Here is a 24,326-nt window from a genome sequence, read left to right as displayed (position 1 = left end):
CGGCCACGGATCATGGGGTAAAGAACCGGTACACTTACAACCATTGCGTACCCAGCCAGCATTCTGTTTTTTACTTTCAGTATGACATTCAATAACTTACATATTGAATATTCAACACTTTATTATAAAATAAGCTTTGTGTCAGATGATTTTGCCCACTGTAGGCTAATGTAAATGTTCTGAGCAGGTTTAATGTAGGCTAGGCTAGGCTATGATGTTCAGTAGGTTAGGTGTATTAAATGCATTTTCAACTTATGATATTTTCAACATACAATGCGTTCATCAGGACTTAACCCTGTCATAAGTTGTGGAAGATCTGTATGTGCCTTGCAATGCAATGCAGCAGGAAGGACACAAGACCACCTGAGCAGTCTCGCCAAAAAAATCAAACCTGAATGTCATCAAACCTCCAGGTCTAATTATCAGTTTACGGGAAATATGAGGGACAGAAGAACATGTTAAATAACACCACCAAGAAGCAATCAGCCAAATACTCCAGAATGTGGGAAATTTCATAGGGCAAATGACCTGGTTCCTTTGACAGAAGACAAGGAAAAAAGACAGAGTGAGAGAGGTCTACAAATTAAGAGAGACATATCAACCAAATGCAGTGTGTGGACCTGGTTTGGATCCTGATTTGAGTGAACCAACTGTAAAAAAATATTTTGACACAACCAGGGAAATTCACACATTGACCAAATATCTAACTGGTGATAGTAAAGAATTACTATTATGTTTTTAGATCTGATATAGTATTATCATTGTGTGAGAAAAAGTGTCCTTATCTTTTAGAGAGATATACTAAAGTGTTTATGCGCAAAATGATATGATCTCTGCAATTTGCTTTAAAATAATCCAATGGGGTTGGGGTGGTGGTACAGATAAAGTAAGATTGGCCTTAAATTCATAATTGCTGTAGCTGGGGGATGGGTACTGGAGGTCCATTTCACTATCCTCTCTACTTCTGTTTATGTTTGGCAATTTCAATAATAAAAGAAGAGGGGCCAGCCTGGTGGCACAGCAGTTAAGTGCACACGTTCTGCGTCTGCGGCCCGGGGTTCGCTGGTTCAGATCCCGGATGCGGACATGGCACCGATTGGCAAAAGCCATGCTGTGGCCGGCGTCCCACATATAAAGTAGAGGAAGATGGGCACGAATGTTAGCTCAGGGCCAATCTTCCTCAGCAAAAAGAAGAGCATTGGCAGTAGATGTTAGCTCAGTGCTAATCTTCCTCAAAAAAAATTAAAAAATAAAAGAAGAGATTAAACCTGTGTCACCTCTTCCCAGAAGCCTTCTCATTTTCCTTGGAGAGTTAGATCCCTCCCCTGGGCTTGTCAAGCCACCTAACATGCTGAACCGCAGTCCAGCAGTTTACCTCCCCCTCTTGAGGGCAGGGCCACCCTAGGTCCTCTCCATCTCCCTGGGACGTGGCTCCCGGCATGAAAGAATGGCTGACTCTTAGTCTTGGTTCATTTGTGGTTGAGCATCTCGATCTCCAACTAGCAATTAAGTTCCTTTGAAGGCAAAGGCCAACCATTTTATACAGGTTTGTTTTATCTGCTGGGGTGGGGCAACACGAAAACTCCAGAAGTAGATGATATTTGCCTCTCAGTGGCTGGGGCTGGGTGACCTTGCTGGAGACTCCAGTTGCTGGCTGGACTGACACGCTCTGAGGAACCAGCCGGACAGGAGCTACTGTCGACTTCAGAGTCCAAAGGCGTGGCTGGTGCATCTCCTTGGACAAACCCAGCTCACACCCTGCTGGGCAAAGGAGGAAAAGCCAGAGGAGCCAGGACCTTGAATGACAGGCAACACCCGGTAACAGGACGAGAAGTTCTGCTCAGGCACGTGGCCACAAACACCTAGTGAGGAAGCCTGCGGCGCGGCTAACAGCTCCTGGAGGACCCCACGGCTCCTGGGAGGCGAGCCCCAGGGATGAGGCTGCTCAAGCTGCTGATTTTCCTGGCCCACTGGGGAGTCGCCAGGGCTGGACTAGGTAGGCGCTGCGAATGCCTGCGGTGTCTTTGTTTTGTACTGTGAACTCGGGATCTGGGAGCTGGAAGCTGCTCTCAGAAAGCTGAAAGAGCCGCTAAAAATAGCAGGGCAGGAGCAAGAGCAGGGAGGGTGGGAGAGTCAGGGGCGGTGGGGGTGCTGTTGAGACCTAAAGATTTTAAGTGGAGGCAACAGCTGGCCAAGGGAGGGACACTGACTTTGCTAAGAGGTGTGGGTACATAAGAGCCAGCCAGCTGGTAGAGGCAGAAGGTAGAAGGCACACAGATTCATGGATTCATTCCACAAATGTTGGTTGAGAGCCTTCTATGTACCATGTGCTATTCTAGGAACCAGAAAAGAAAAGAAAACAAACAAAGCCCCACTCCCCTGAAGCATTCCTTCACCCGGGAAGAAACAGACCAAAAGACACGTGAACAAGTACAATCATAGTATTCCAAGTGTTAGGGAGAACACTAAAGCAGAAAAAGGAGTAGGGAGTGTGGGGGAGGGGGTAATTATGGGGTGGCCAGAGAAGAGCTGTCTAATAAAGTGAAATTTGAATAGAAACCTCAGGCAGTGTGGGAGAGAGCCATGTGGACATCCGGGAGAACATTCCATTAAGAGAGGACAGAAAGTGCACAAGCCCAGAGCTGGAGGCACTGGCGATGTGTGTGGGAAGAGCAAGGAAGCAGAGTGGTTGGAGCAGAGTGGGCAACAGAGGGAGGCGGAGACGAGGTTGGGGGATCACGGGGTGGGGGCAGGGGGCTGCGCCAGCTCCTGTATAAACTGGTAGACAATTTCAAGGACTCAGAGTGAAATGGGACATCATTAGAGGATTTAGGCAGCGCTCTGACATGATCTGACTTGTGTAAGTTTAAAAGGACCCTTGTCTGTTGTATTGAGAAAAGACTGTCATGGGGTGAAGGTGGGTTAACCAGCTTGTCTGGGTTTGCCTGAGACTTTCCTAATTTTAGCATTTAAATTTCGGCGCCCTGGGCACTCCCTCAGTTCTGGGCAAACTGGGATGGTGCAGTCACCCTAGTAAAGGAAAAGCAACAAAACCAGTGAGGAGGCTATTGCCATCATCCAGTGAGAGAGGATGGAGGCTCAGCCCGGCGTGGTAGGAGTGGAGGTGGTAGGAGACGGTCTGATTCTGGACGAGACTTGCCGACAGATGGTGGGTGTGAGAGGAGAACTCAAGGGGGCTCCAAGGTTTTTCGTCTCAGCAGCTGGAAGGACGGAGTTGTCATTTGCTGAGATGAGGGAGGAGGAGACAGCAAGGATTTGGGATATGCCCAGTTTGCGATGCCTGTTAGATTTCCGCGCGGTTGGAGATGAGTTAGTGGGAGGGATGGACCTGTAGTTTTCCTTAGGATTCTAGATTGCCCTTTTCTGGAGTCCTCTGAATGGGACCTTAAAGATGATCCAACACCCTTTTGGTGCAGGTGCAGAAACTGAGGCTGAGAGAGAGAAGGACGGGCTCAGGGTTCTGCTCATCGCTTGCCGCTGTGGAGCTCAGTTTTCCCAGGCTGCAGTCTGAAGGGTCGATGGCCTCTGATCGGTCTACTTCCTAGACGCTACCCAGGAGCCTTGGCAAAGCGCTCTGCTGATGTGACCTGGCATCTCAGAGGCCAGTGAGGAGATGCATAGGCACTCGGGAGGCAGGAGACCAGAGTGAAACGCCTGGGAAGGCCTCGGGTCCAAAAGCTGTGCCTTAACGGTGGAAACATCTCCGGGACAAGCCCTAAGAGGATGCATCATTCCCCGTGAGGGCAATCTGCTTGGGAGAAGGCTGAGAGAGGCTGTCCTCCTTTCTCTGGGAGGCAGATACCCCGTTCCCCACTGGGAGACTCAGGGCTCTGCCTGTCTGACTGGAGGCTGGGGAATGATTGAAAGAACCTTCCACCCCCTCACTCTTTCACTTTAAATATGTTTTCTTAGAAATCCCCATGCCACTGGGCACCCCTCAGCCCACGGTCTTAGTGGTTAAAAAAATTCTCTGCTCCCCCCAAATGCACCAAGATGTTCATCACAGCATTGTTTATAATCATGGAAAATGCGAACAACAAAAGAATGGCTGAATAGATGATGGTAAAACCACCTGGTGAACAAGTTTCAAGACAATACAGCAAAACTGAAAACAACAAGTAACATTTATCAAAAACTGAGGTGCCAGGCACTGCTGAAATTCTTACATACCACCCTGAGGACAGCCTTGTGAAACAGGGATTTTCACGGAAACCCAGCCTTAGAGAAGTTCAGTAACTAACCCAAGGGGACACAGCTACTACGTGTCGGAGTCTGGATGTGAACCCACGCCCTACAACTCCCATCTGTTTCTAAAATATACTGTGTAAAAACAAACACACACTAAGGAAAACAGCCAAGAAGAGCTAACGTGTTTATTCTTCACTTGTGAGGGGCCACACTTGCGCTAGGTGTGTGATGTATGCTGTCCTTTTAAAACCCATTTGAGGGGCTGGCCCGGTGGCGCAGTGGTTAAGTATGCACCTTCTGCATTGGAGGCCTGAGGTTCTCTGGTTCGGATCCCGGATGTGGACATGGCAACCGCTTGGCAAAAGCCATGCTGTGGTAGGCGTCCCACATATAGAGTAGAGGAAGATGGGCACGGATGTGAGCTCAGGGCCAGTCTTCCTCAGCAAAATGAGGAGGACTGGCAGATGTTAGCCCAGAGTTAATCTTCCTCAAAATAAATAAATAAAACCCATTTGAAAAATGAAATTAAAAAATTTTCATTTGATTTTTATAGTCCCTGTAAAGTAGGTACTATCACTATTATATCATTTTACAGATAAAGCAAATGCGGGTCAGAGGAGACACACTTGTCCAAGATCCCGCAGCTAGGAAGCGGCAGGACCGAGCCTGCACTCAGCTGCCTTAGGCATCACGCCCTTTGATGGGTCCTCTCTCGGGCTGGTGGGTTTTATAGGTTCTATACTATTTTTTTCTCTTTCCTCCAAACATTCTGGTATGTATACATCTATAATTTAAAAGCAAACAGAAATTTAGAAAGAATTGCACAGCACCTGTAAGTTTTTTCAGAACCTGAGTCTCTCCCACAGAACTTTGAGACACCCAACCAGTTAGCAGTCATCCCTGCTTGGCATAACACTGTGGGTTTCCGCCTCCACCTTCCTGAGCCAAGAGCTTGGGTGGGGCGCCAACTGCTGGCTCTGTCTCCTCCCACACATGCCCCAGGCCACACCGCATTCTCCTTCGGCTCCTAATCGCAGAGAAACAGACAAGTTCTTTCCGGATGGGTTAGCAGGGAAGGAAAACGCTTCCCTCAAGAATGATAAGCCTACCTCCTATAGCTGTTGTGAGGAGAGGGCAATTCATGTGGTTAACACAAGTCAGTAAATGTTGGTTTTAGCAAGTGAACCCTCTGTGTTTTACGCAGCCTTAGTTTACAGAAGAGGAATGACAACTCAAGGGTTTAAGGTTATTGCTTAGCATCAGAGGCAAATGACTGAGCCAACCCTGGGGCCTATGGTTAAAGTTCAGTGCACTCTGCTTCAGCCTATGGTTAAAGTTCAGTGCACTCTGCTTCAGCGGCAGGCCTGGGTTTGGTTCCCAGGCGCAGACCTACAGCACTGTCTGTCCATAGCCATGCTGTGGCCGTGGCTCACATAGAAGACCTAGAAGGACTTACAGCTCCAACATACAATTATGCACTAGGGCTTTGGGAGGGGAGAAAAAAAAAAGAGGAAGATTGGCAACAGACATTAGCTCACAGTGTATCTTCCCTAGCAAAAAAAAAATAAAAAAACAAGCAAAGGACTGAACTAGGGACCCAGGTTGTTTTGTGGTGTGAGTTATACACACAGCGGACAAAAGCATGGACTCACAGGGCATTAAAACTGGCAGGGCCCTCAGATAAACTTTATGAAGTACCCTCATCTTACACTTGAGGAAACAGAGGCTCCAGAAGAGAAGAAAAACTGAGGCCTGAGGGGCTGCGTGGCACAGAGGATGAGCACCCAGACTGGCCTGTCCACCCCACAGCTGGGTGCTCTGTATGAGATCACTTCGTTCATCCACACATCTATCCCTTTGCTACCAGCATGGTTACCCCCATTTTACAGATGAGGAAACTGAGGCTCAGCTGAGCAAATCACTTGTTCAAGTTGCCATTGCCTGTGTGGTGGAGGAGCCAGGATTCAAAACAAGATTTCCCTGATTGCCGGTTTCACCCACGCCCTTTCAAACACAACCTGTTGCCTTCCAGAAAACCTAGATCCTATCTTCTAATGTCAAGTGACCTTGAGCCTCTGTTTCACCATCTATAAAATGGGGATAATAGCAAAGGGGAGATTAAATATGACAGTTAAGTCAGATCACACACATATATTGTAATGCGCTGTAAAAGTATAAGGGACCATTTTTTTACATGTCTAAGATCACACTGCTAGCTAGTAGCAGAGTACAGTGCACCATGATCATTTCTGTTCTGACACAGTATGAATCCCAGATCTACCACTAACTAGCTCAGTTTTCTCATCAGTGAAATGGGTACGATAGTAGAATGTATTTCATGATTTTGTCGTGAGGCTGCATGGGTACAGTGCTTGGCACAGCATGTGGCATTCAGTAGGCGGTAAATAAATGACAAGTGTCTTCCTGCCTTCTTTTTCTTGTCTCTGATCATAAGCAAACCCAACTTTTGGCCAGTTTAGTACCTTCTTAGGCTCTAGGAATGATTTTTGTGAGTCATCCCCGCCTCATCATGAATCACAGTAAAAGGAGTTCACACTATGTATGATTTTTATTTTTTCTATTGTTTTTGCTGAGGAAGATTAGCTCTGAGCTAGCTAATATCTGTTGCCAATCTTCCTCCTTTTTTTTTTTGCTTGAGGAAGACTAGCCTTGAGCTACCATCTGTGCCAATCTTCCTCTGTTTTGTATGTGGGTTGCTGCCACAGTGTGGCTGACAGCAGTGTAGATCCATGCCCAGGATCCAAACCTGCAAATCCAGGCCACTGAGGTAGAATGCGCCAAACTTAAATCCTATGCCACAGGGCTGGCCCCTGTATGATTCTTTTTTTTTTAAATTTTTATTTAATTAAATTAATTAATTTTTTGAGGAAGATCAGCCCTGAGCTAACATCTGCTGCCAATCCTCCTCTTTTTGCTGAGGAAGACTGGCCCTGAGCTCACATCCATGCCCATCTTCCTCTACTTTATATGTGGGACGCCTACCACAGCATGGCTTGCCAAGCGGTGCCATGTCTGCACCTGGGATCTGACCTGGCAAACCCCAGGCTGCCAAAGCGGAACGTGCGTACTTAACTGCTGCGCCACCAGGCTGGCCCCTCCCTGTATGATTCTTAATAAAATTTTTAGTATTGCTTTTGAAATGAGTTGTTGATTTTGATGACATGGTTTTTTTCCTGAACTTTGGAGCCAATGCATTTTTTTCAGGTCTCAGACATTTCCATCTGCCTTACAAAGCTACTAGGTCCTGGCCCTGTGTCTGTCATCCCCAATGGACCAGGGGGCCTAGCGACCCCTTTGGTGAAGGAGGAGGAGGGCCAGGAGACTGTTTTGCCAGCCAAGGACAGGGAGCAGAGGGGAGCTCTCAAATTAGAACCAGGGGGTGCGCTGTGCCCATCGGCCCTCTGCTCCGGGAGGGCCATCCAGGAGGAGACAGGATCCACCTTCACATTGTTCTGCTTCAGATATTCTTAGCCCCGGACCTGCGCTTTACCTACAGACGGCAGCTGAGGGGACTCTGAGGCAGGCAGAGAAAGGATGCCGCCATTCCCACCTTGTCCCATCTCCCTGCCTTGGAGAAAGGGGGACTTGCAAGACCCGTCCCAGGGTCCAAATTTGGAGTTTCTGCTGCTTTGCATTGCTGAGTGCTTATGTATGATCTTATTTTAACCCTCACAAAGACCCTAAGAGGTAGGGGGCGCTGTTGTCCCCATTTTACAGAGGGGGAAACTGAGGCACAGAGTAAGTTGCTCATCTTCACACAGCTAGTGGGCAGTGGAGCTGGAATTACAACCCAGGTCTGTGCCCTCAACTACTCACTGTACTTGATAGCACATTTATTCATATTCTCAATAATTAATGAATAATAATGTCTGAGATGGGGATACCTTTTCTTAAAACTCAAGGAATGCATGACTCTTTTCTTACTGTAAAAGATTCAAGCAGTATGACTATATAAAGCCTCTTAATTTTAACGAGATCCCCAGGTGAGGCGTCTGCACAGTCAAGTTTGAGAAGCTCCGGTCTAAAGGGTCAAGGGTCAAAGTGAATGATTCACCACACCCTCCCAGTCTCACTCCTGGCCCCAGGGGTAATTGCCAGGGACAGTGGAGCATTGTGATCCTCCTCTACGAGCCCTCCCTCCTTAACTGTCTTATTTGATGCTCACAGACAAGCAGGGCAGATGTCAAACACCCTCAGACTCAACAAGGCCAACTGGCTTGTCCAGAGTCCTCAGCCAACAAGTGGAAGAGCCTAGATTAGAAACCAGATGACCTGCCTCCCTATCCAGGGTCCTTATGCCCACCCCCGTCCCCAGGATGTGATAATTAGAGCTTACTTCCTCATGGTCTGTAACTAATCCCATAGAAGCCTGTGGCTCCGTTCTTTTCTGGGTAATGTATGCGTATTATAAAAGCCACTTTTGGGGGCTCTGAGTCAACATTGTGTCTCAGCTTTGGACTCAGAGAGGTCGGAGTTTTGAGCCTCAGTTTCCTCATCTGTGAAATGGGCGTAAGAATCGCACCTCACAGAATGGCTGCCAGGATGAAATGAGAGGCGTGTTAAGGGCACCGAGCCGACATTCTTTGAGTGTTTGCTGGTCTAATCATCCTCCCCACGGCCTTGTTCATTCGTTGAATATACTTCTGGGCCTGTTTCCCATCCCAGGCACTGGTCTAGGTGCTGAGGACAGAGAGATGAACAAGACAGGCTCTGTGCTCTCTCAGAACCAACGTTGTACACAGGAAAGATGGATGATGAGCAAGCCAACAAGATAATTTCCTATATGAGAGTGCTCTGAAGAAAATAAAACTGGGGCAAGTGGAACTTGAGAAAACGTAGTCAGGGAAGGCCTCTCTGAGGAGGTGACCTTTGGGCTGACGCCTGAATGAGGAGGAGAAAGCAGCCACGTGACCTGGGGAAGACTGGGGAAGGTGGCAGAGGAGCCAGGAAAGAGGCCCTGTGAGGACAACGAGTGGCGTGAGTTGGACTGAGCCACCACCTCAGATGAGGGCTCTGTGACCCGCCTCCACAACGAGGAGACTGGAGCCCAAAGAGCTGGAGGCCCTGCCTGGACCTCTGGTTCTCCATGCCATTCTTTCTACCTTCTCGGCCTCTCCTGCAGTCAGGCCTTCAGGGAGACACATGCACACACACACGTACACACACACGTACACACACGTACACACACACGTACACACACACGTACACACACACATACACAGAGGTCACTAGGAAATTCCAGGCGGGCTGGAAAGAAGAGAAACCAACAGCTGCTACCGGCGCCTCTGTGAGCAGACAAGGAGTTTCCGAAGTGGAGAAATGTTCACTGAGTATTTTGAGGGCTGACATCAAAGGGGCAGAAGGCTGGATGTTTGTGGTTAGCGGAGAGGGAGCCTGCCTGAGGCGCAGGACTGGTCCCTGCCACGGTCTTCAGAGGAAGCAAGGGGACCACACGCCAGAGAGGAGGACAGAGGCCTCTCACTGTGTGCTTCCGACCTGGCCGGTCTGGCCTCAGGCTTGGAGCCTGCGTGACCGCCCACCGTCAGTGCCGGCGCTGGGGAAGGCCACCAGCCCCGCCCTTCCACTGGTGGAAATGGGGCAGTTAGTGTCTTTCCTCTGGCTTAAGATTTTGCCCCTGTAGGAGTAATTGCAAATATATTAGTGATCACAATCTGTGCAAAAATGTTAAATTCCTCCCATTATACACAAAGACTCTCAGTTTGGGTGAAAAAATAAAAATGCAGCCACTGGCCTAGTGGCTTAGTGGTTAAGTTTGTGCACTCTGCTTCGGCAGCCTGGGGTTCTCAGCTCAGATCCCAGGCATGGACCTACACACCGCTCATCAAGCCATGCTGTGGCGGCATCCCACGTACAAAATAGAGGAAGATTGGCACAGATGTTAGCTCAGTGACAATCTTCCTCACCAAAAAAATAAAACAATAAAAATGCAGGCATAGACCGTATGCAAAAAGACATACCCAAAATAAAACGGCACTAGTTTTACCCCTTAGCAATCACATCTTCTCCAGAGAGGATCTGGAGCCACAGGACCCCCACCCTTTACCAGCTGATCTCAGGCAGGTTGACCTCTGAACCCTAGTTTCCTTATCTGCGAAATGTAGATAATGATCAATACCTTCAGGCTGTGGTGAGGATGACTGTGTAATGACCATGGGAGGGATAATATTTGCTTAATCAGTCATTTGCACCTTAGTGTGAACAAGTTTCTGATCCTTTCCTGAGACCAGGTTTAGATCAGGAGAGGTAGGCAAAAGTATCTGGGAGAAAAAGCCAAGGAGTGAGGATCGGGGGCCAAACTTTACCTTGGGGCCTGTCCTAGAGCCACATCGAATGTCCTGTGGCTTGGGTGGTGCCCTGGCTATTCAACTCTGCAAGTGAAGGAGCTGGGACGTCCAGGCCCCATTTCCTGAGGTAGGGAGGGGGGACTGTTGGCTCCGAGTGACTCAGGAAATGGAGGAGGAAGTGACAGCAATGCCAGAGGGTGAGGAAATCCCAGGCCTCACTCGGTCTTAGCCAGAAACACAGGATGGAGGGCAGAGCCGGACCTGTTCAGCTCTCTCAATAAGCGTCCTTGAAATGCCTCATCCCGGGCCCTGTGCTGGGTACAGATGATAAAGCCACACCATGGGGCCTTTTCTTTCAATTCCCTTCTCTGTTTTACACCAAGAGGTTTTTGGCATTTCAGCCTCCCTGGTTTGGATCTGAGACCAGGTTTCAGTCAACCACTTCACGAACAGGGCCACTCCCAGCTGCTCAGGCTGCCACCCTGCATCCAGAATCACTACTAAGTACACCCACACAAGAAATGCAGCCCAATCTGAAGTTACATTCCTTCTCTTCTGGTCCAGCACACTTAAACATTTCCATACATATTCCCCAGGTTTTTCTTGGTATTAGTTAGGAAGATCTTACAACGCATCTGGTGTGTAAGTTCTCCCAGATCAAATTTTTGTATGTATTTCTCTGGAGCATAATAAGATCTGACTCTAGTTATGGGCTCAGAGAGGTGAAGCAACTCGCCCAAAGTCACACAGCTAGTATGTGCTTCCAAAGCCTGAGAGCTTAACCTTGACACTCTCCCACCTTGGCTTTAAAACAAGCACTCTGCCTGGAACTCCCAAAAGGTTCCTGAGGGTCACACAGCCCAATCCCTCATGCTGCTGCTGGGGACACTGAGGTGGGGAGATGGAAGGGGCCTTGCCAAAGGTCACAGGGCAGGGACAGAGCCAAGCCTGATCTCTGCTCTGCTCAGTGCCTCCCTGGGCAAAGCCAGACCTGTGGCCCTTTTTCTCTGAACCCAGCATTCGGAGAAAACTTCCTTTCACCTGTGCATCCTCCCCTCCCCCAGCCCAGGCTCCCCCGGACTTCCTCCCCATCCAGGCTCAGGGAGCCAACAGCATTGAGGAGGGTCTCCTTTCCTCTGCAGGGAAGTTCTGGCACATCTCTGACCTGCACCTGGACCCTGACTACAAGGTCTCTGAAGACCCCCTCCAGGTGTGCCCATCAGCCGGCTCCCAGCCAGTGCCCAGTGCGGGCCCCTGGGGTGACTACCTCTGCGACTCTCCCTGGGTCCTCATCAACTCCTCCATCTACGCCATGAAGGAGATCGAGCCAGAGCCAGACTTCATCCTCTGGACTGGGTGAGAGCCGTCACAACAGCTGCCCTGCCCGGGCCACTGCTGTGTGCCCCCTGCCAGCCTGGCACCTTCCCCACTCTGTCTCCCTTAGTCGTCACACCAGCCCTATTTTAGAGAGGACGAACCTGAAGCTCAAAGGAGTTATGCAACTGGCCCAAGGGCCCCTGGGCCTGGCTGATTCCGAAGTCTGCCCTCCACCTCCGTGTCTCCCGGCCTCAGCAGCATGCGGCTGTCTCTGAGGATGGGGACGCGGTGGTGGCCTGTCTGGGCATGTGGAGAACTCCGGGATTTTAACTTGGGGGATGAACACTGGAGCCAGTCCCACTGGGAGCTCCAGGCCCTGGAGATCCAAATGCAGGGAGGGAGGAAGGTAGGAGGGCTAAAAGTGGGACCAAGTGTCCTGGTCAGCTGCTGACCCCCGTCTCCCCCGGGCTGCCCTGGCCCGGGGCGTTGCTCCGTGTGGGGATAGCTGGAAGGTGATTTCCGCTCAGCTGCAGAGACTCCATCTCTGCTTCTCATTCAGGGATGCTGCTGTAAGTCCTTCAACTTTCCTCAGTACTTGTCCTTGTCACTCAAGTTTCCCTCTTCATACACTCACTCCTTCCCTCCCCTCTTAGTAGGTCAGCCTGTCTTGTGCTCGGCCTGGGGTAGACACTGGGGAACTGAGATGATAGAGACCAGCATCCACCTTCAAAGAGCTCACGGTCCTGTGGGCAACACAGACAAGCCCACTGACCGTGATATACCAGCGAGGAGAGAGGGTCGTGGGGGCATGTGGGAGCTTCACAGGGCACCTGACTCCATCTGGCAGGACTCGGGGGGACTTCCTGCAGGAAGTGGTGAACCAGGAGCTGGTGAGGAAGGCAAGAAGAAGCTCTGACTTCTTGCTCCCTCTTCCAGCTTCAGTGGACACTTCTATAAGGCAGCATCCAACCCACGATGCCCCCAGCTGTCCCTCAGCGTGACATGGGAGTGACTAGGAATGACCCTTAGATGGACCCTGTGGTCAGCAGGAGGAGGGGAAAGGCTGGACACTTAAGAAATGTGACAGTGTCTCAGGAGGGGCCTGGGCAGCTCTGGCTTCCCTGGGCTCAGGAATCAGTCTAGGAAGAGAGCGAGCTTTAGGCGGTGAACCTGGACTCGTGCTGGCGAGAGGGTTCTTGCTGGGGGAGCCTCTGAATTCTCTGAGGAGGGGACCTTGGAGAAATGTGTGACACCTTGAAAGATGTGTTCCCTCTGGGAAATCCATGATCGCTTTGGGAAATCCATGATCCTTTAACAGAAACGTGATTTTTCTGGGAAATCTCTGGGACCTTGCAGAAGGGTATGGCATTGGACAAGCTGACATCTAGGACCCTTTGTAATTCTTCAATTTCTGAGAAATTTGACTCCTCTGGAAGAGATGCAATTGCTCGGGGGATAACCTGTTGAAATTGGATGGGTTTTCTATCAGACAGAATTCGATCTCCAAGCTAGAAAAAAAGAAGTAGAGTTTTGTTCTGCTGTCTTTGGATTCCCAGCCTGTCCTCAGCGGGAACAGAGCTAAAAGGCTCCTCTTGCTGCCTTCACGAAGGTATCAGAGACACAGTAGGACATAATGGGTGTGAGCATAGACTCTGGAGCCAGGCTGACTGGGTTCAAACCCTGGCTCACCACTTTCTGGCTGTATACACTTAGAGAGAATTCTTCACCTTTCTCTGCCTTGGTTTCCTTATCTATGAAATGGGACTAACAATAGAACCTACACTGTAGGATTATTATGAAGAATAAATTGGTGGATATGGTACAATGCACAGAAAGTACCTGGCACAAAGCAGGCCAGTGCGAGCTGCTAGTAAGCTAATTGACTTCCCTGGGGATTACCTGGGCAGCAGCTGAGTCCTCAGGCTTTACATTGTTGGGGCTCCTGCCAACCCCAAACCCCGCCTTCCCTCAGCCTCCTCCTCTGCTCCCCCACCTTGCTGCCCATTTCTAAGGTGGATCAGGGCTTTAGGTCAGCTAATGGGGGACTAAATGGTCCTGGGGTAGGTCTTGGACCTGCCCAAGAGTAGGTCTGAACTCTATGCTCTGAAGCCAGCTCCTGACTCCTTAGAACCCTTGGGGAAAGGAGCAGAAGTCAGAGATGGCTCCTCCACCCAGGCTCCCTGGGGGCTGGCAGCTGGCACTGGAACCCCAGAGCTTCCCTCTCTAAATAACAATATTAATTACCACCTAGCAGCTGCTCTTCTACATTTTACATACATAATTTTTCCCCTTTATTGAAGCCTCACAAATATTCTATGGGTTGGTTCCATTATTATTTTATTTTACAGATGAGCTAATGGAGGCTCAGAGAGGTTAAACAACCAGCCCAGGGACCCACAGCAGGTCAATGGCAGAGCCCAGGTTTGAACTCTGTCCTGTGTGACTCCCAACTCCAGCCTGGCCATTCCCCCTCAGTGGACGTCTGAGGCCCCGTTCCACAGTCTCTTTTCTTACAAGAGAGCCATCCCTTCTTTTTCTCATACCCCTTCCTGAGCTGCTGGCACCAAACTGGCTCGGTGATGTTTTGCAGTGATGATACCCCTCATGTGCCCAATGAGAAGCTGGGAGAGGCAGCCGTGCTGGAAATTGTGGAACGCCTGACCAAGCTCATCAGAGAGGTCTTTCCAGGTAAGACTCTGCCATCAGTCCTCCACAGCATGCCCTGACCCCCAGGCGGTGCTGGGCTCAAGGGACAACAGCAGCAGGAAGATGTAGAGGAAAGACTTTCATCCACTGACAGTGGTGGCTGTTGGCCAGGTCCTGTGCCAGGCGCTTCACAGCGATCATTTCTTACCTTCCAACAATCCTGCAAGGAACAGGCGAGCTCCTCCGCCTGTGGAGACACACCGAGTTCGATGAATGGAAATGCCTGACATTTCACTGCCTTCTACTCCTGGCTGTTTAACACCAGCCTCACAGCCCCTTCTCAAGGTGCCTACAGTTATATACAAGCACTGTCCCTGGGTGAGTCTCACATGGGCTCGCACACAGTCCTTGTGTCCTGCTCTGGCTCTGGAGTTGCCATCCACCACCCTCAAGCCATCTCGGCTGCTGGAACCTCTGGGAGATGCTGATTTCCAGCCGAGGTGCTGTTTCTGGGTGCTTCCAAGGCCTTCAGAGCTTGGGAGAGCAGGCAGGGACCGTGAATGATTATGGCAGCAGCCCCACGGGACATGCCAGGGAGAATGGGGTCTGCATGCCCCACCTCACGGCCCTCGAAAATGTCTTAAGGCAGGCTGTGCCAGACACAAGGTTCTGGGGGCTGAATCAGGTCCAGGATGCCAGCTGGGGACCTGGGAAAGTGGCCCACAAGCCCCCACACCCCCACCTTCTTTGGATTCTGGGACAGCTGCTTCCTCTACAGGTCTTATTCCTGGGTCCCCAGGACCCAGATATGGAATAATGACAATAAAAACTAATAATAACACCAGCAGCAATAACTCTATGGATCTGTGTGTCCAGGGCTGTCAGGCACTCTGAGAATATTACGTGCCTTAGCTCACTCATTGTCACGATCATTGTAGAGAGAGGTGCTATGTGAGCCTTGGGTCAAGTAAACTGGTCAAGGTCATGTGGCAAGGGTGGGGACTCAAATCCAGGTTTGAGCACCCTCGTATCCACCACTCCCACTGCCACTTCAAGAGAACCCCACCTGTTGTCACCATCCCACATCTCTCCTCCAGGCAACCTCCTTTCTGCCACCCCCTTTCCTCAACGTAAATCAATTTATGCAGAGTTGCCTGGATGCTTCCAGTCTGTGTGACTCAACCCAACCCAACTCAACTCAGACGTGCTTGGGCTGGTTCATCTTCCAGCAGAAGTCTCCACTTAGGGTCAAACCAGGACACATCCGGCCCCCCCGCGCTCCCTCCCCACCCCCAGGCATTCTTATTCTCAATGTATAGAGAAGGAACCGATGGCTCAAAGCTAGTCAGGTCCCAGGGAGGGTTTCAAACTCAGATCCAACTGTGAGCTCTCTGTCCTCTGCTCCACATGGGGCTTCTGCAATAAAAGTGAAATAATGGATAAGAAAATGCTTTTTACTGCGATTTGACATACAAGCGTAAATTAGAAGATGTTATAGTTCATAACACACTTACACATTTATTGAATTTCCTCATATCCAAGATGCCATCGACTGTAAGAGGCATCATTATTTTACGTATTGCTGAGAAAAAAAATGCTGTCACTTAAAGTGTGACACAGTGCTTTCTTAAGGCCTCAGTGGTAAGACACACCCCACTTGTAGAGATGTTAAAATGAGAAGAAATTAGAAGAGATGAAATGAGGCATTTTCTGATTTGGGAATTATAACAACATGGTCAAGCAGAATGCTCCTCATTTTATAGATAAATAAGCCAAAGCAACTTGTGGGAGAGGAGGAAAGGACTGAAATTCGAGATCTGGGGTCCCATGTCATGTGTTCTTCCTGGTACGTGCCACTTGTGTCCCATCAGAGTCGCTGTGAATACCAGCACTTGCCTCTCCAGCACGGCCCAGTGGGGAATGCAGGTGTGCAAGGCAAACAGACGAGGCCCCGGTTCAGGCTCTGCCACATTCTAGCTGGGCAATCTCACCGAGACTGTTTTCTCCCTGTGCAAACTGCGGAAAATGCTGGTACCTGCCCAGAGGGTTGTTGTAAGGATGAAATAAGGTAACCCAGTCACTCAGTCAGCCAACAAATATTTCTCAAACATCTCCTAATAGGTGTGACACCATTCTAGGGGACTTCGCTGTGAACAAGATGCCAGGTTGTGCCCTCATGGAGCTTATGCTTGTAAAGAGCTTTGCACAGTGCCTGGCACGTAGAAGCAGCAAAAAATGGGAGCAATTCCCTTCCTTCTCATCTGCTGTGGGAGTCCAGGATTTGTGTTTTTTCTTAAATGGATTCTTAATGGCTGCCTATATTCACCTTAGAGAGGTGGGGTTTTTCCAGGCATTTCCAGTGCTGGCTTCTGGCTTTGCAAACAGTTCCCGACAGGAATCCTTCACCTCCTCCTCTGGCAGAGATCTCGGCATTTCCAGATCTTGTAGGCCGTACCCGGCAAACGGTTTAACAGACATTTTCCCAAGTGGAAACTGGAGGTTCCAGCCTCCTTGATTGGTTCAAGGTAACTCTCTGGGGTGAGCCAAGCTCAGATAAGGGCAACGCCCTGCCCTGAGCTTGGAGGAGTTTCTATTTATTGTGAAATATTTATTGAGCAACTACTACATGCCAGACGCAGACAGATGTAAAATCAGGGCGAGAATGAGGTTACTCAGGAGGAGGAAATAAGTCTGAGGGGCTCCCCTCCTCCTCCTGGGCTCGATCACAGGCCACTTCCTTGGAAAGGCCTCCCCTGACCCCCACTCCACCCCTGTTATACAATCGCACAGCAAGCGGCTCTCCCCTTTTTGTGACAGCTCTCTCACCTCTAATTACTCAATACCCATCAACCCTACTGCACCACGAGGCGTCTGGCACTGGGGCTCGGGTTTCTGGTTCCCAGGTAGATGCAATGGCACATAGTATGTGCTCAATAAATATGGACTGACTCACAACTGCATGAAACTCCTAAGGCCTCTCAGAGGGAACTAGACCCCTTTCCTAACCGGAAGATGGATTTGGAAATGATGAGAACAAGGAACACTAAATTACCAAGTGGCCAATAATGGATCTGAGGATTATTTAGATCTTCCAGCTCTTTCCTTGCCATCTGATGCTTCCTTTCTCACCAGGAAACATTCTGCTGGGATGCGGTTAGGGAACGGATTGGAGAACTCACTGCTCTTCCTTCTCAGGTCTGAGCAAAGTTTAGCCACATTCTATTAAATGCGGTTTTCTGCTTATCTCTGTTTTTCTTATCGGTGGATTTTTTTCCTTATCACTCTTCCCCATTAGCTCTGATGGCCAGTGGCTGACTGAAAATGACTAATTTCAAGCACTTTCACATACATATTTTTATATCTCTCCTTTTCTCCCCAGACACTAAAGTCTATGCTGCTTTGGGAAATCATGACTTTCACCCCAAAAGCCAGTTGCCGCCAGGGAGCAACAACATCTACAATCAGGTAGCAGAAATGTGGAGACCCTGGCTCAGTAACGAGTCCATCGCTCTCTTCAGAGAAGGTACAATGCCGTCTGCTACTATAAGCAGCACTTACTGTATGCCAAGGCCTAATTTTGTCTTCACAACATTCCCATGAAGCAGGTACTGATTTTATCCCCATTTTACATATAAGGAGACTGAGGTTTGAAGATATCAAGTCACTGGCCAAGGTCACCCAGCTTAGAAGAGGCAGACTTGGGAGCAGGAACCAGGGTGACTCCAGGGCCCATGCTCTTAACCCCACGGCACTAGCGAGGATCAAGAGGGGATATTTATTGAGCATTTACTGTGTGCCAGGCGCTATTCTCTGCAGGTTACTAGACTCCTCGCAGCAACCCTAGGAAGAGGCAGTGACTGTCAGTTCAAGTAGGGTTTCTCAACCTTGCCACTGCTGACATTTGGGCCGGATAATTCTTTGCTGTGTGGCCGTCCTGTGCACTGTAGGATGTTTAGCAGCATCCCTGGCCTCCACCCACTAGATGCCAGTAGCACCCCAGGTGCCATAACCAGAAATGCTCTGGACATTGCCAAATGTTCCCTGGGGCACAAAATCATCTCGTTGAGGACCACTGATCCAGAGACACAGCCAGCCCAAGGTGACCCTGACCTACTCTCTTCCCTTTCTCTCAGTTCCCTGCTCTGGGGGCTCCCCATTGGCCAAACCCAACCAGAAGCCCGGGGCACAGAAGCCCTTTGACTTAGTTCACGTAGGTCAGTTCCTGGGGCAGAGAGCTGAGTGGAGAAGGGTTGACAGTGGATCTGGAGGAGCAAACACACTTCATTGTTATTCCTATTATACAGGGAAGGAAACTGAGGCATAGAGAGGTTATGTAACTTTCCCAAGTTGCACAGCAAATAAGTGATAGAGCCAGGGCTTGAACTCAGGCTACCTGGCTCCAGAGCCTTTGGTCTTACCCACGATGCCCCTCCTACGGGAAAAATGGGAAGGGAGGACATGAGGGAAGGGAAGGCGGGAGAGTGAAGTGAAGGGGGCAGAGGTGTGTCTGGTCAGAGGCCGAGGACCCCTCCAGATTCTCCCTGGCTGTGATGTCCTAGGTGCCTTCTATTCTGAGAAGTTGCCGGGGCCGAGCGGGGCTGGGCGAATTGTGGTCCTCAACACCAATCTGTACTATAGCAACAATGAGCAGACAGCCGGCATGGCTGACCCCGGCCAGCAGTTCCAGTGGCTGGAAGACGTGCTGACCAACGCATCCCGAGCTGGGGACATGGTGAGGGCTGCTACCGCCTCCTCTTCCCTCTCTGGGGTCACTTCCTGAACAGGTCTGCCTCCTCCGCACAAACTCGCCCACCTACCCCGAGATGCCCACATCACAGAGGGTCCTTCATCAAACTAGCCCAGGAGGGGGGCTTGTTCCATCCTGACAACAGCCTGTGAGGCTGGGCCCCCGGAGCCCACAGCAGATTTGAGGCTCCCGAGGGGTGGTGACCGACCCAAGTCACACAATAAGTGGTGGAGCTGAGATTAGACTCTCAGTCTCCAGACTCCAAGTCCAGTGCTCTTGACACTGCCCCCACCTGCCACAGCTGCAGCCCACATAAAAGGATGCCCTGCCCTTGAGGGGTGTCCGTCTAGTCTGCTGGGCTGCCAGCTCCCCGAGGACTGGCCCTGTGTCTCATCTGCCTGAGTCCTGCACTGACCAGCACATCCCAGCAGAAGCTCATGGCTGGTGCTTCTGAGCACTCACTATGCATCAGGCACGTTGCTAAGTGCTTTATATGGATTATCTCATTTATGCAAAACTCCACCAGTTAGGCGCTATTCCCGAAGCGAAAACAGAAGCTCGGAGAGGTGACACACCGCTGGTGTCCCAGAGGCAGTGTGACTCCGAAGCTCACGCCCTCCCTCCCACCCCCCATTCTACCTCTCGCAATGGTGGCCAAGGGCCCAGGTATTGTTAGCTGAGTGGCTCAAGGAATGTAGGAGGTGAACCCACATTACCACATAGCATGTGCTGCACAACCAGGCAAGGAAGGTTTAGTTCCAGGGCCTGAGCTCTCCAAGGGGCGAAGACTAACCTCTGAAGGACCAGGAAGGTTCCCCGAGGAGGTGCCCTTTGAGCGAGTGTTGAACTGCTGGTAGGATTTACAGAGGTGAAAATGAGAAATGTGCTCCAGGTGGCAGGCATAGCAGGTGCAAAGGCACAGAGGCGGGGCAGCATGTGGTACATTCATTGCTGTGTACAGAGTGCCTGAATCTGCCTGGGAGAGGGAGGACGAGGACTTCGGAGGAGGAGGTGCGTTTGAGTCTGTCTGCTTGCCTTTGGGGAGAAAGGCAGGTTTTGAGAGGGGAAGAGAGGGTTGAGGAGGGCGTCCCTGAGCCCCTCCTGCGCACCCCTTCCCGTAGGTGTACATTATTGGTCACGTGCCCCCGGGGTTCTTTGAGAAGACACGGAACAAAGCGTGGTTCCGGGAGGGCTTCAACGAGGAGTACCTGAAGGTGGTCCAGAAGCACCATCGGGTGATCGCAGGGCAGTTCTTCGGGCACCATCACACTGACAGCTTTCGAATGTTCTATGATGATGCAGGTACTCAGCCTGAAGGGCAACTGCCAGCCCACCCCCCCCACCCCCCGCCAGCCTCTCTCAGTCCCACTATCTCTCTCCTGAAAGGTGCCCCCATCAGTGTCATGTTCCTTACACCTGGGGTCACCCCATGGAAAACCACATTACCTGGAGTGGTCAACGGGGCCAACAATCCAGGCATCCGGGTGTTCGAATACGACCAAGCCACCCTGAGCCTGCAGGTCAGGAGCCCTGGGTCCACTGGGGCCAGAGGAGGCGGGGGCGGAGGGGGGGTGTGTGACATGATCGCCTACTGCCTTCCCTAACTCTTCCCCAGCTAATCCACCCTCTGCCAACCCCTGAGCCTCAGCAAGGTCAGGTTACTTCCACCCTTCCAGAGCTCAGGTTCAGAACCCTGGAGCTACGTCCCCAATCCTGCCACCAAGTCAGGTCAATTCTTCTTCCCCAAATCTCCCTTTGCCCTGGGTCACAGCCTCCTACCTAGTGTCCCTGCCTCTAGCCCTGCCCTGCTGTAGCTCATCTGCTACAGGCTACAGAAGGGGTTAATCCTTCTAAAGATTCTTCTCTCTCTCCTGTCCAAAAACCTTCAATGGCTCCCCAGTGCCCCCAAGACAAGTTGGATCTCCTTGGCCTCGTAGTTAAGGCCTCCCACAGTGTGACCTCAGGCCCACTGCCCCCCGCTTCCCTGCACTGACTAGGCCCCAGCCAAAGCAGGCCCTTGACGCATCGAGCAATCCCTCACCAACCAGGATGTGCTTGTGATTGTTCAAGTGACAAAGAAATATTATTCCTTAATTTATTCAACAAAATGTACCAAGCATCTGCCACATGCCAGACCCTGTGCTGAGCTCAGGTGATACATAAATGAACAAAAACAGTCACAGCTCGCCTGTAGCTGACCTTGCCGGAGACAGACAATAAACCAGTAAGTAAAGTATGACACAGAGAGAAGTGCTAAGGAGAAAAGAAAACAGTGAGGAGACAGGTGGTAATGGTTACAGGGTGTGTGTGTGTATGCTGTTAGGCAGGTGGGGCAGAGAAGTGTCCCTGACAGGGTGACACTTGAATTCTGAGTAAATTCCAGGAGCAAGCCATGTGAGGATCTGGGGGAGGCGGAGGAGAGCCAGTCAAAGACCCCAGGGTGGGGACATGCTTGGTGTGTTCGGGAAGAACAAGGAGGCCAGTGTGGCTGCAGGAGGACAGGGCGGGCGTGGGAGGGACGAGGCCAGATCATGTAGGCCATCATTAGGACTCTGACTTTGGAGAGTTTGGGGCAGAGGAATTAAATATTCTGATTTACAATTTTACAAAGTCACCATGTCTGCTGTGCAGAGAACAGGCTGTTGGGGGCAAGGGCAGAGCAGGGGATCAGTCAGGAGGTGACCACGGCAGCCACTGGGAGGGGCGGGCGGCGGCAGTGGGGTGGTGAGAAGTGCCAGATCCTGGATGTGTTTTGAGGGCAGAGCGGACAGGATGTGCTGGAGGATTGGATGAGGGGAGTGGGAGCAAGAGAGGCGTCGAGGAGGCCTCCCAGGCTCCAGCCTGAGCGCCTGGAAGGACGAGGCTGCCGTTTACTGAAATGGGATCACAGCGGAGGAGCAGGTTTTGGAGGGAAGATCAGAAGTCTGGTTTTGGCCCTGTTCACTTTGGGGTGTCTAAACAGCATCCAAGTAAAAAGGCCGAGGGATGAGGCAGCCGGGCGTTCAAGCTGGAGGTCCATGAAGAGCGGGGTATAGAGACTTAATCTGGTTGTCGAGAAAGGACATTTAAAATCAGGGGCTGCAGGGGATAACCTAGGTCCTTGATCCAGAGGAAATGTAGATGGAGACGAGGTCTGAGGACTTTCAGAGTGTGGCCTGCTGTCCACATGGGCACCCAGAAGGCCTTAGCAAGAGGAGTCATAGGCTGGGACTCTCCCTGCTCCTCCCCTCCCCCCATATGCCTACATCCTTCTCAGGGAGGGAGTCAGTCAGACCTGGGTTTGAATCCTGGCTCCACGATGCATGAGCTTTTTGACCTTTATGGGCCTCTGTTGCTTCATCTATAAAATGCGAGTGACAGTACCTGGTAGGGGTGGGGAGGACTAACCCAAGTAATGTAATGTGCCTCGCAGGAAGTCGTCATCTACACACGGCAGCTCCTCTCACCCCACCTCTAGGGACCTGAAGCAGATCTATATTTCAAGTGGAAAGTGTTGGACAGATATACCCTTCCAGATTCTAGTCCTTAAGATGCACCTGGATCCTAGAGGTCTTGGGCATATCCCAAGCCCCCATCCACCACAATTCTATAATCTCTCTCAGCCAGGCACCCCATCCTACTTCTTTTAAGTTGCTTTTATCCGTTTATTCTGTAAATATTTACTGAGCATCTTTTGTGCTTGCTGGGACAGGAAATGCACAGGCCATGGGGTAAACAACCTAGGTTCCAATCCTGCCTCTGCCACTGAACACCTGTAGGACCCTGGCCAAATGCATTAACCCCTTTAGGCCTGTTTCTCATCTGTGAAATGGGGGCAATAAATGCAGTTACCTCATCAGATTCAATCAGAGGATGTGGGCCAAGCACACCTGGTAAGCGGTAAAAGCTGGGTAACCAACAGTGGTCATTATTACAGCTATAAAGAATCTAGGGGCAAAGGCAAGGTGCAGGATCGGGGTGGAACCGGACAGCTGCCCACGGCCTGCCCGCCTCGCGCCCCCTCTCTAGGACATGGTGACCTACTTCGTGAACCTGAGCCAGGCGAACGCGCAGGGGGCGCCAAGCTGGGAGCTCGAATACCGGGTGACGGAGGCCTACGGGGTGCCCAACGCGAGCACCCGTTCCATGCACGCGGCCCTGGACCGCATCGCCAACGACCAGGGCGCGCTGCAGCGCTACTACGCCTACAACTCGGTCAGTTACGACTTGCAGGCCTGCGGCGAGGCCTGCCGCACCGAGCACGTGTGCGCGCTGCGCGAGGTGGCCTTCGACGCCTACTCCGCCTGCCTGCGCGCCCCCGGCGCCGCGCCCGCGCCCCGGCTCGCGCTCCTGTTCACGGCGCTGCTGGGCCTGCGCGCGCTGCTGGCACCGTGACCTTAGGTGCCGCCGGCTGGCTCGCCAGGCTCGCCCTTCCGGTGGTAAATGGGGGCAGCATCACCCCGAGAGCTGGACTTTTCCACCATTTTCCCCGCATCCGTACAGTGAACTGGGGTGGGACAGCCAGATCAGGAAATGAAGCCCAAAAGAGCCCACCAGAAGCACGTTTCTTTCAAGTTTCATGTTTTATCCAAAAAAGAATGCTTATCGTGCATCTTTTTCTGCGTATTATTCCTTTTAATATGTACATAACGTTTAAAGCAACTCCCTTGCAGCTACCGAACGTCCTCCCCCCCCCCCCCCCCCCCCCCCCCCCCCGTCCCGTGCAGATAATCAAAGTGAAACGAACCACCAGGAAGATGAGCCTTCTTGGTCCTGTGCCCTTGGTACTGTGCACAGGGCCCGAACTCCAAGTGCACTTAGTTTGAGACAGGCCTTTCCGTTTTGTTGTTTTGTTTTGCAACAGTGCAGATGTGGAGGGATCGCAGTTCAAGGCCGGGCGCTCATTTTGGGGCCGTTTTCGCCGTCTTGGGCCTCCAGGAGCCTCAACGGCAATACGCGGCAATTAGAAGCCTGCTAGGCCAAGGGCAGCGCGGCTCGGACGGTGCGTCTTGGGGCCCTGCGGTCCTCGGTGTTCAGGGGTGCCGCGTGGGGGCATCCCAGGGCAGGCTGCATAGCCAGGGCCCGGGTCGGTCCTAGGCAGC

At 51.2% G+C, this 24,326-nt stretch overlaps 1 protein-coding gene across 2 annotated transcripts; it reads left to right on the top strand.

The window, feature by feature from the left end:
- The first annotated feature begins 1,414 nt into the window (after window positions 1-1,414).
- On the top strand, window positions 1,415-24,321 carry SMPDL3B (sphingomyelin phosphodiesterase acid like 3B). Of its 2 annotated transcripts, none has more exons than XM_008537755.2 (8): window positions 1,415-1,996; window positions 11,678-11,891; window positions 14,443-14,540; window positions 17,878-18,021; window positions 19,058-19,230; window positions 20,367-20,547; window positions 20,632-20,765; window positions 23,254-23,840. In XM_008537755.2, exons 1-8 carry the CDS (start codon window positions 1,936-1,938, stop codon window positions 23,617-23,619), a joined length of 1,371 nt encoding a protein of 456 aa, XP_008535977.2. In that variant the 5' UTR covers window positions 1,415-1,935; the 3' UTR covers window positions 23,620-23,840. The 2 variants fall into 2 exon arrangements, with proteins under 2 accessions (XP_008535977.2, XP_070466661.1); XM_070610560.1 differs by lacking the exon at window positions 20,632-20,765 and adding an exon at window positions 24,089-24,321 and having other exon boundaries at window positions 1,587-1,996; window positions 23,254-23,439.
- The last annotated feature ends 5 nt before the right edge of the window (window positions 24,322-24,326 follow it).

Source organism: Equus przewalskii, chromosome 2, assembly GCF_037783145.1.
Source record: "Equus przewalskii isolate Varuska chromosome 2, EquPr2, whole genome shotgun sequence".
Lineage (NCBI taxonomy): Eukaryota > Metazoa > Chordata > Mammalia > Perissodactyla > Equidae > Equus > Equus przewalskii.
The sequence above is the reverse complement of the archived record's forward strand: the minus strand, read 5'-3'. Positions and strand labels throughout refer to the sequence as shown.

Coding starts and splice junctions, on each gene's coding strand:
- SMPDL3B (XM_008537755.2), top strand. CDS start 1,936: ATGAGGCTGCTCAAGCTGCTGATTTTCCTGGCCCACTGGGGAGTCGCC. Junction 11,892..14,442: donor GACTTCATCCTCTGGACTGG/GTGAGAGCCGTC, acceptor GATGTTTTGCAG/TGATGATACCCCTCATGTGC. Junction 19,231..20,366: donor CATCCCGAGCTGGGGACATG/GTGAGGGCTGCT, acceptor CCCTTCCCGTAG/GTGTACATTATTGGTCACGT.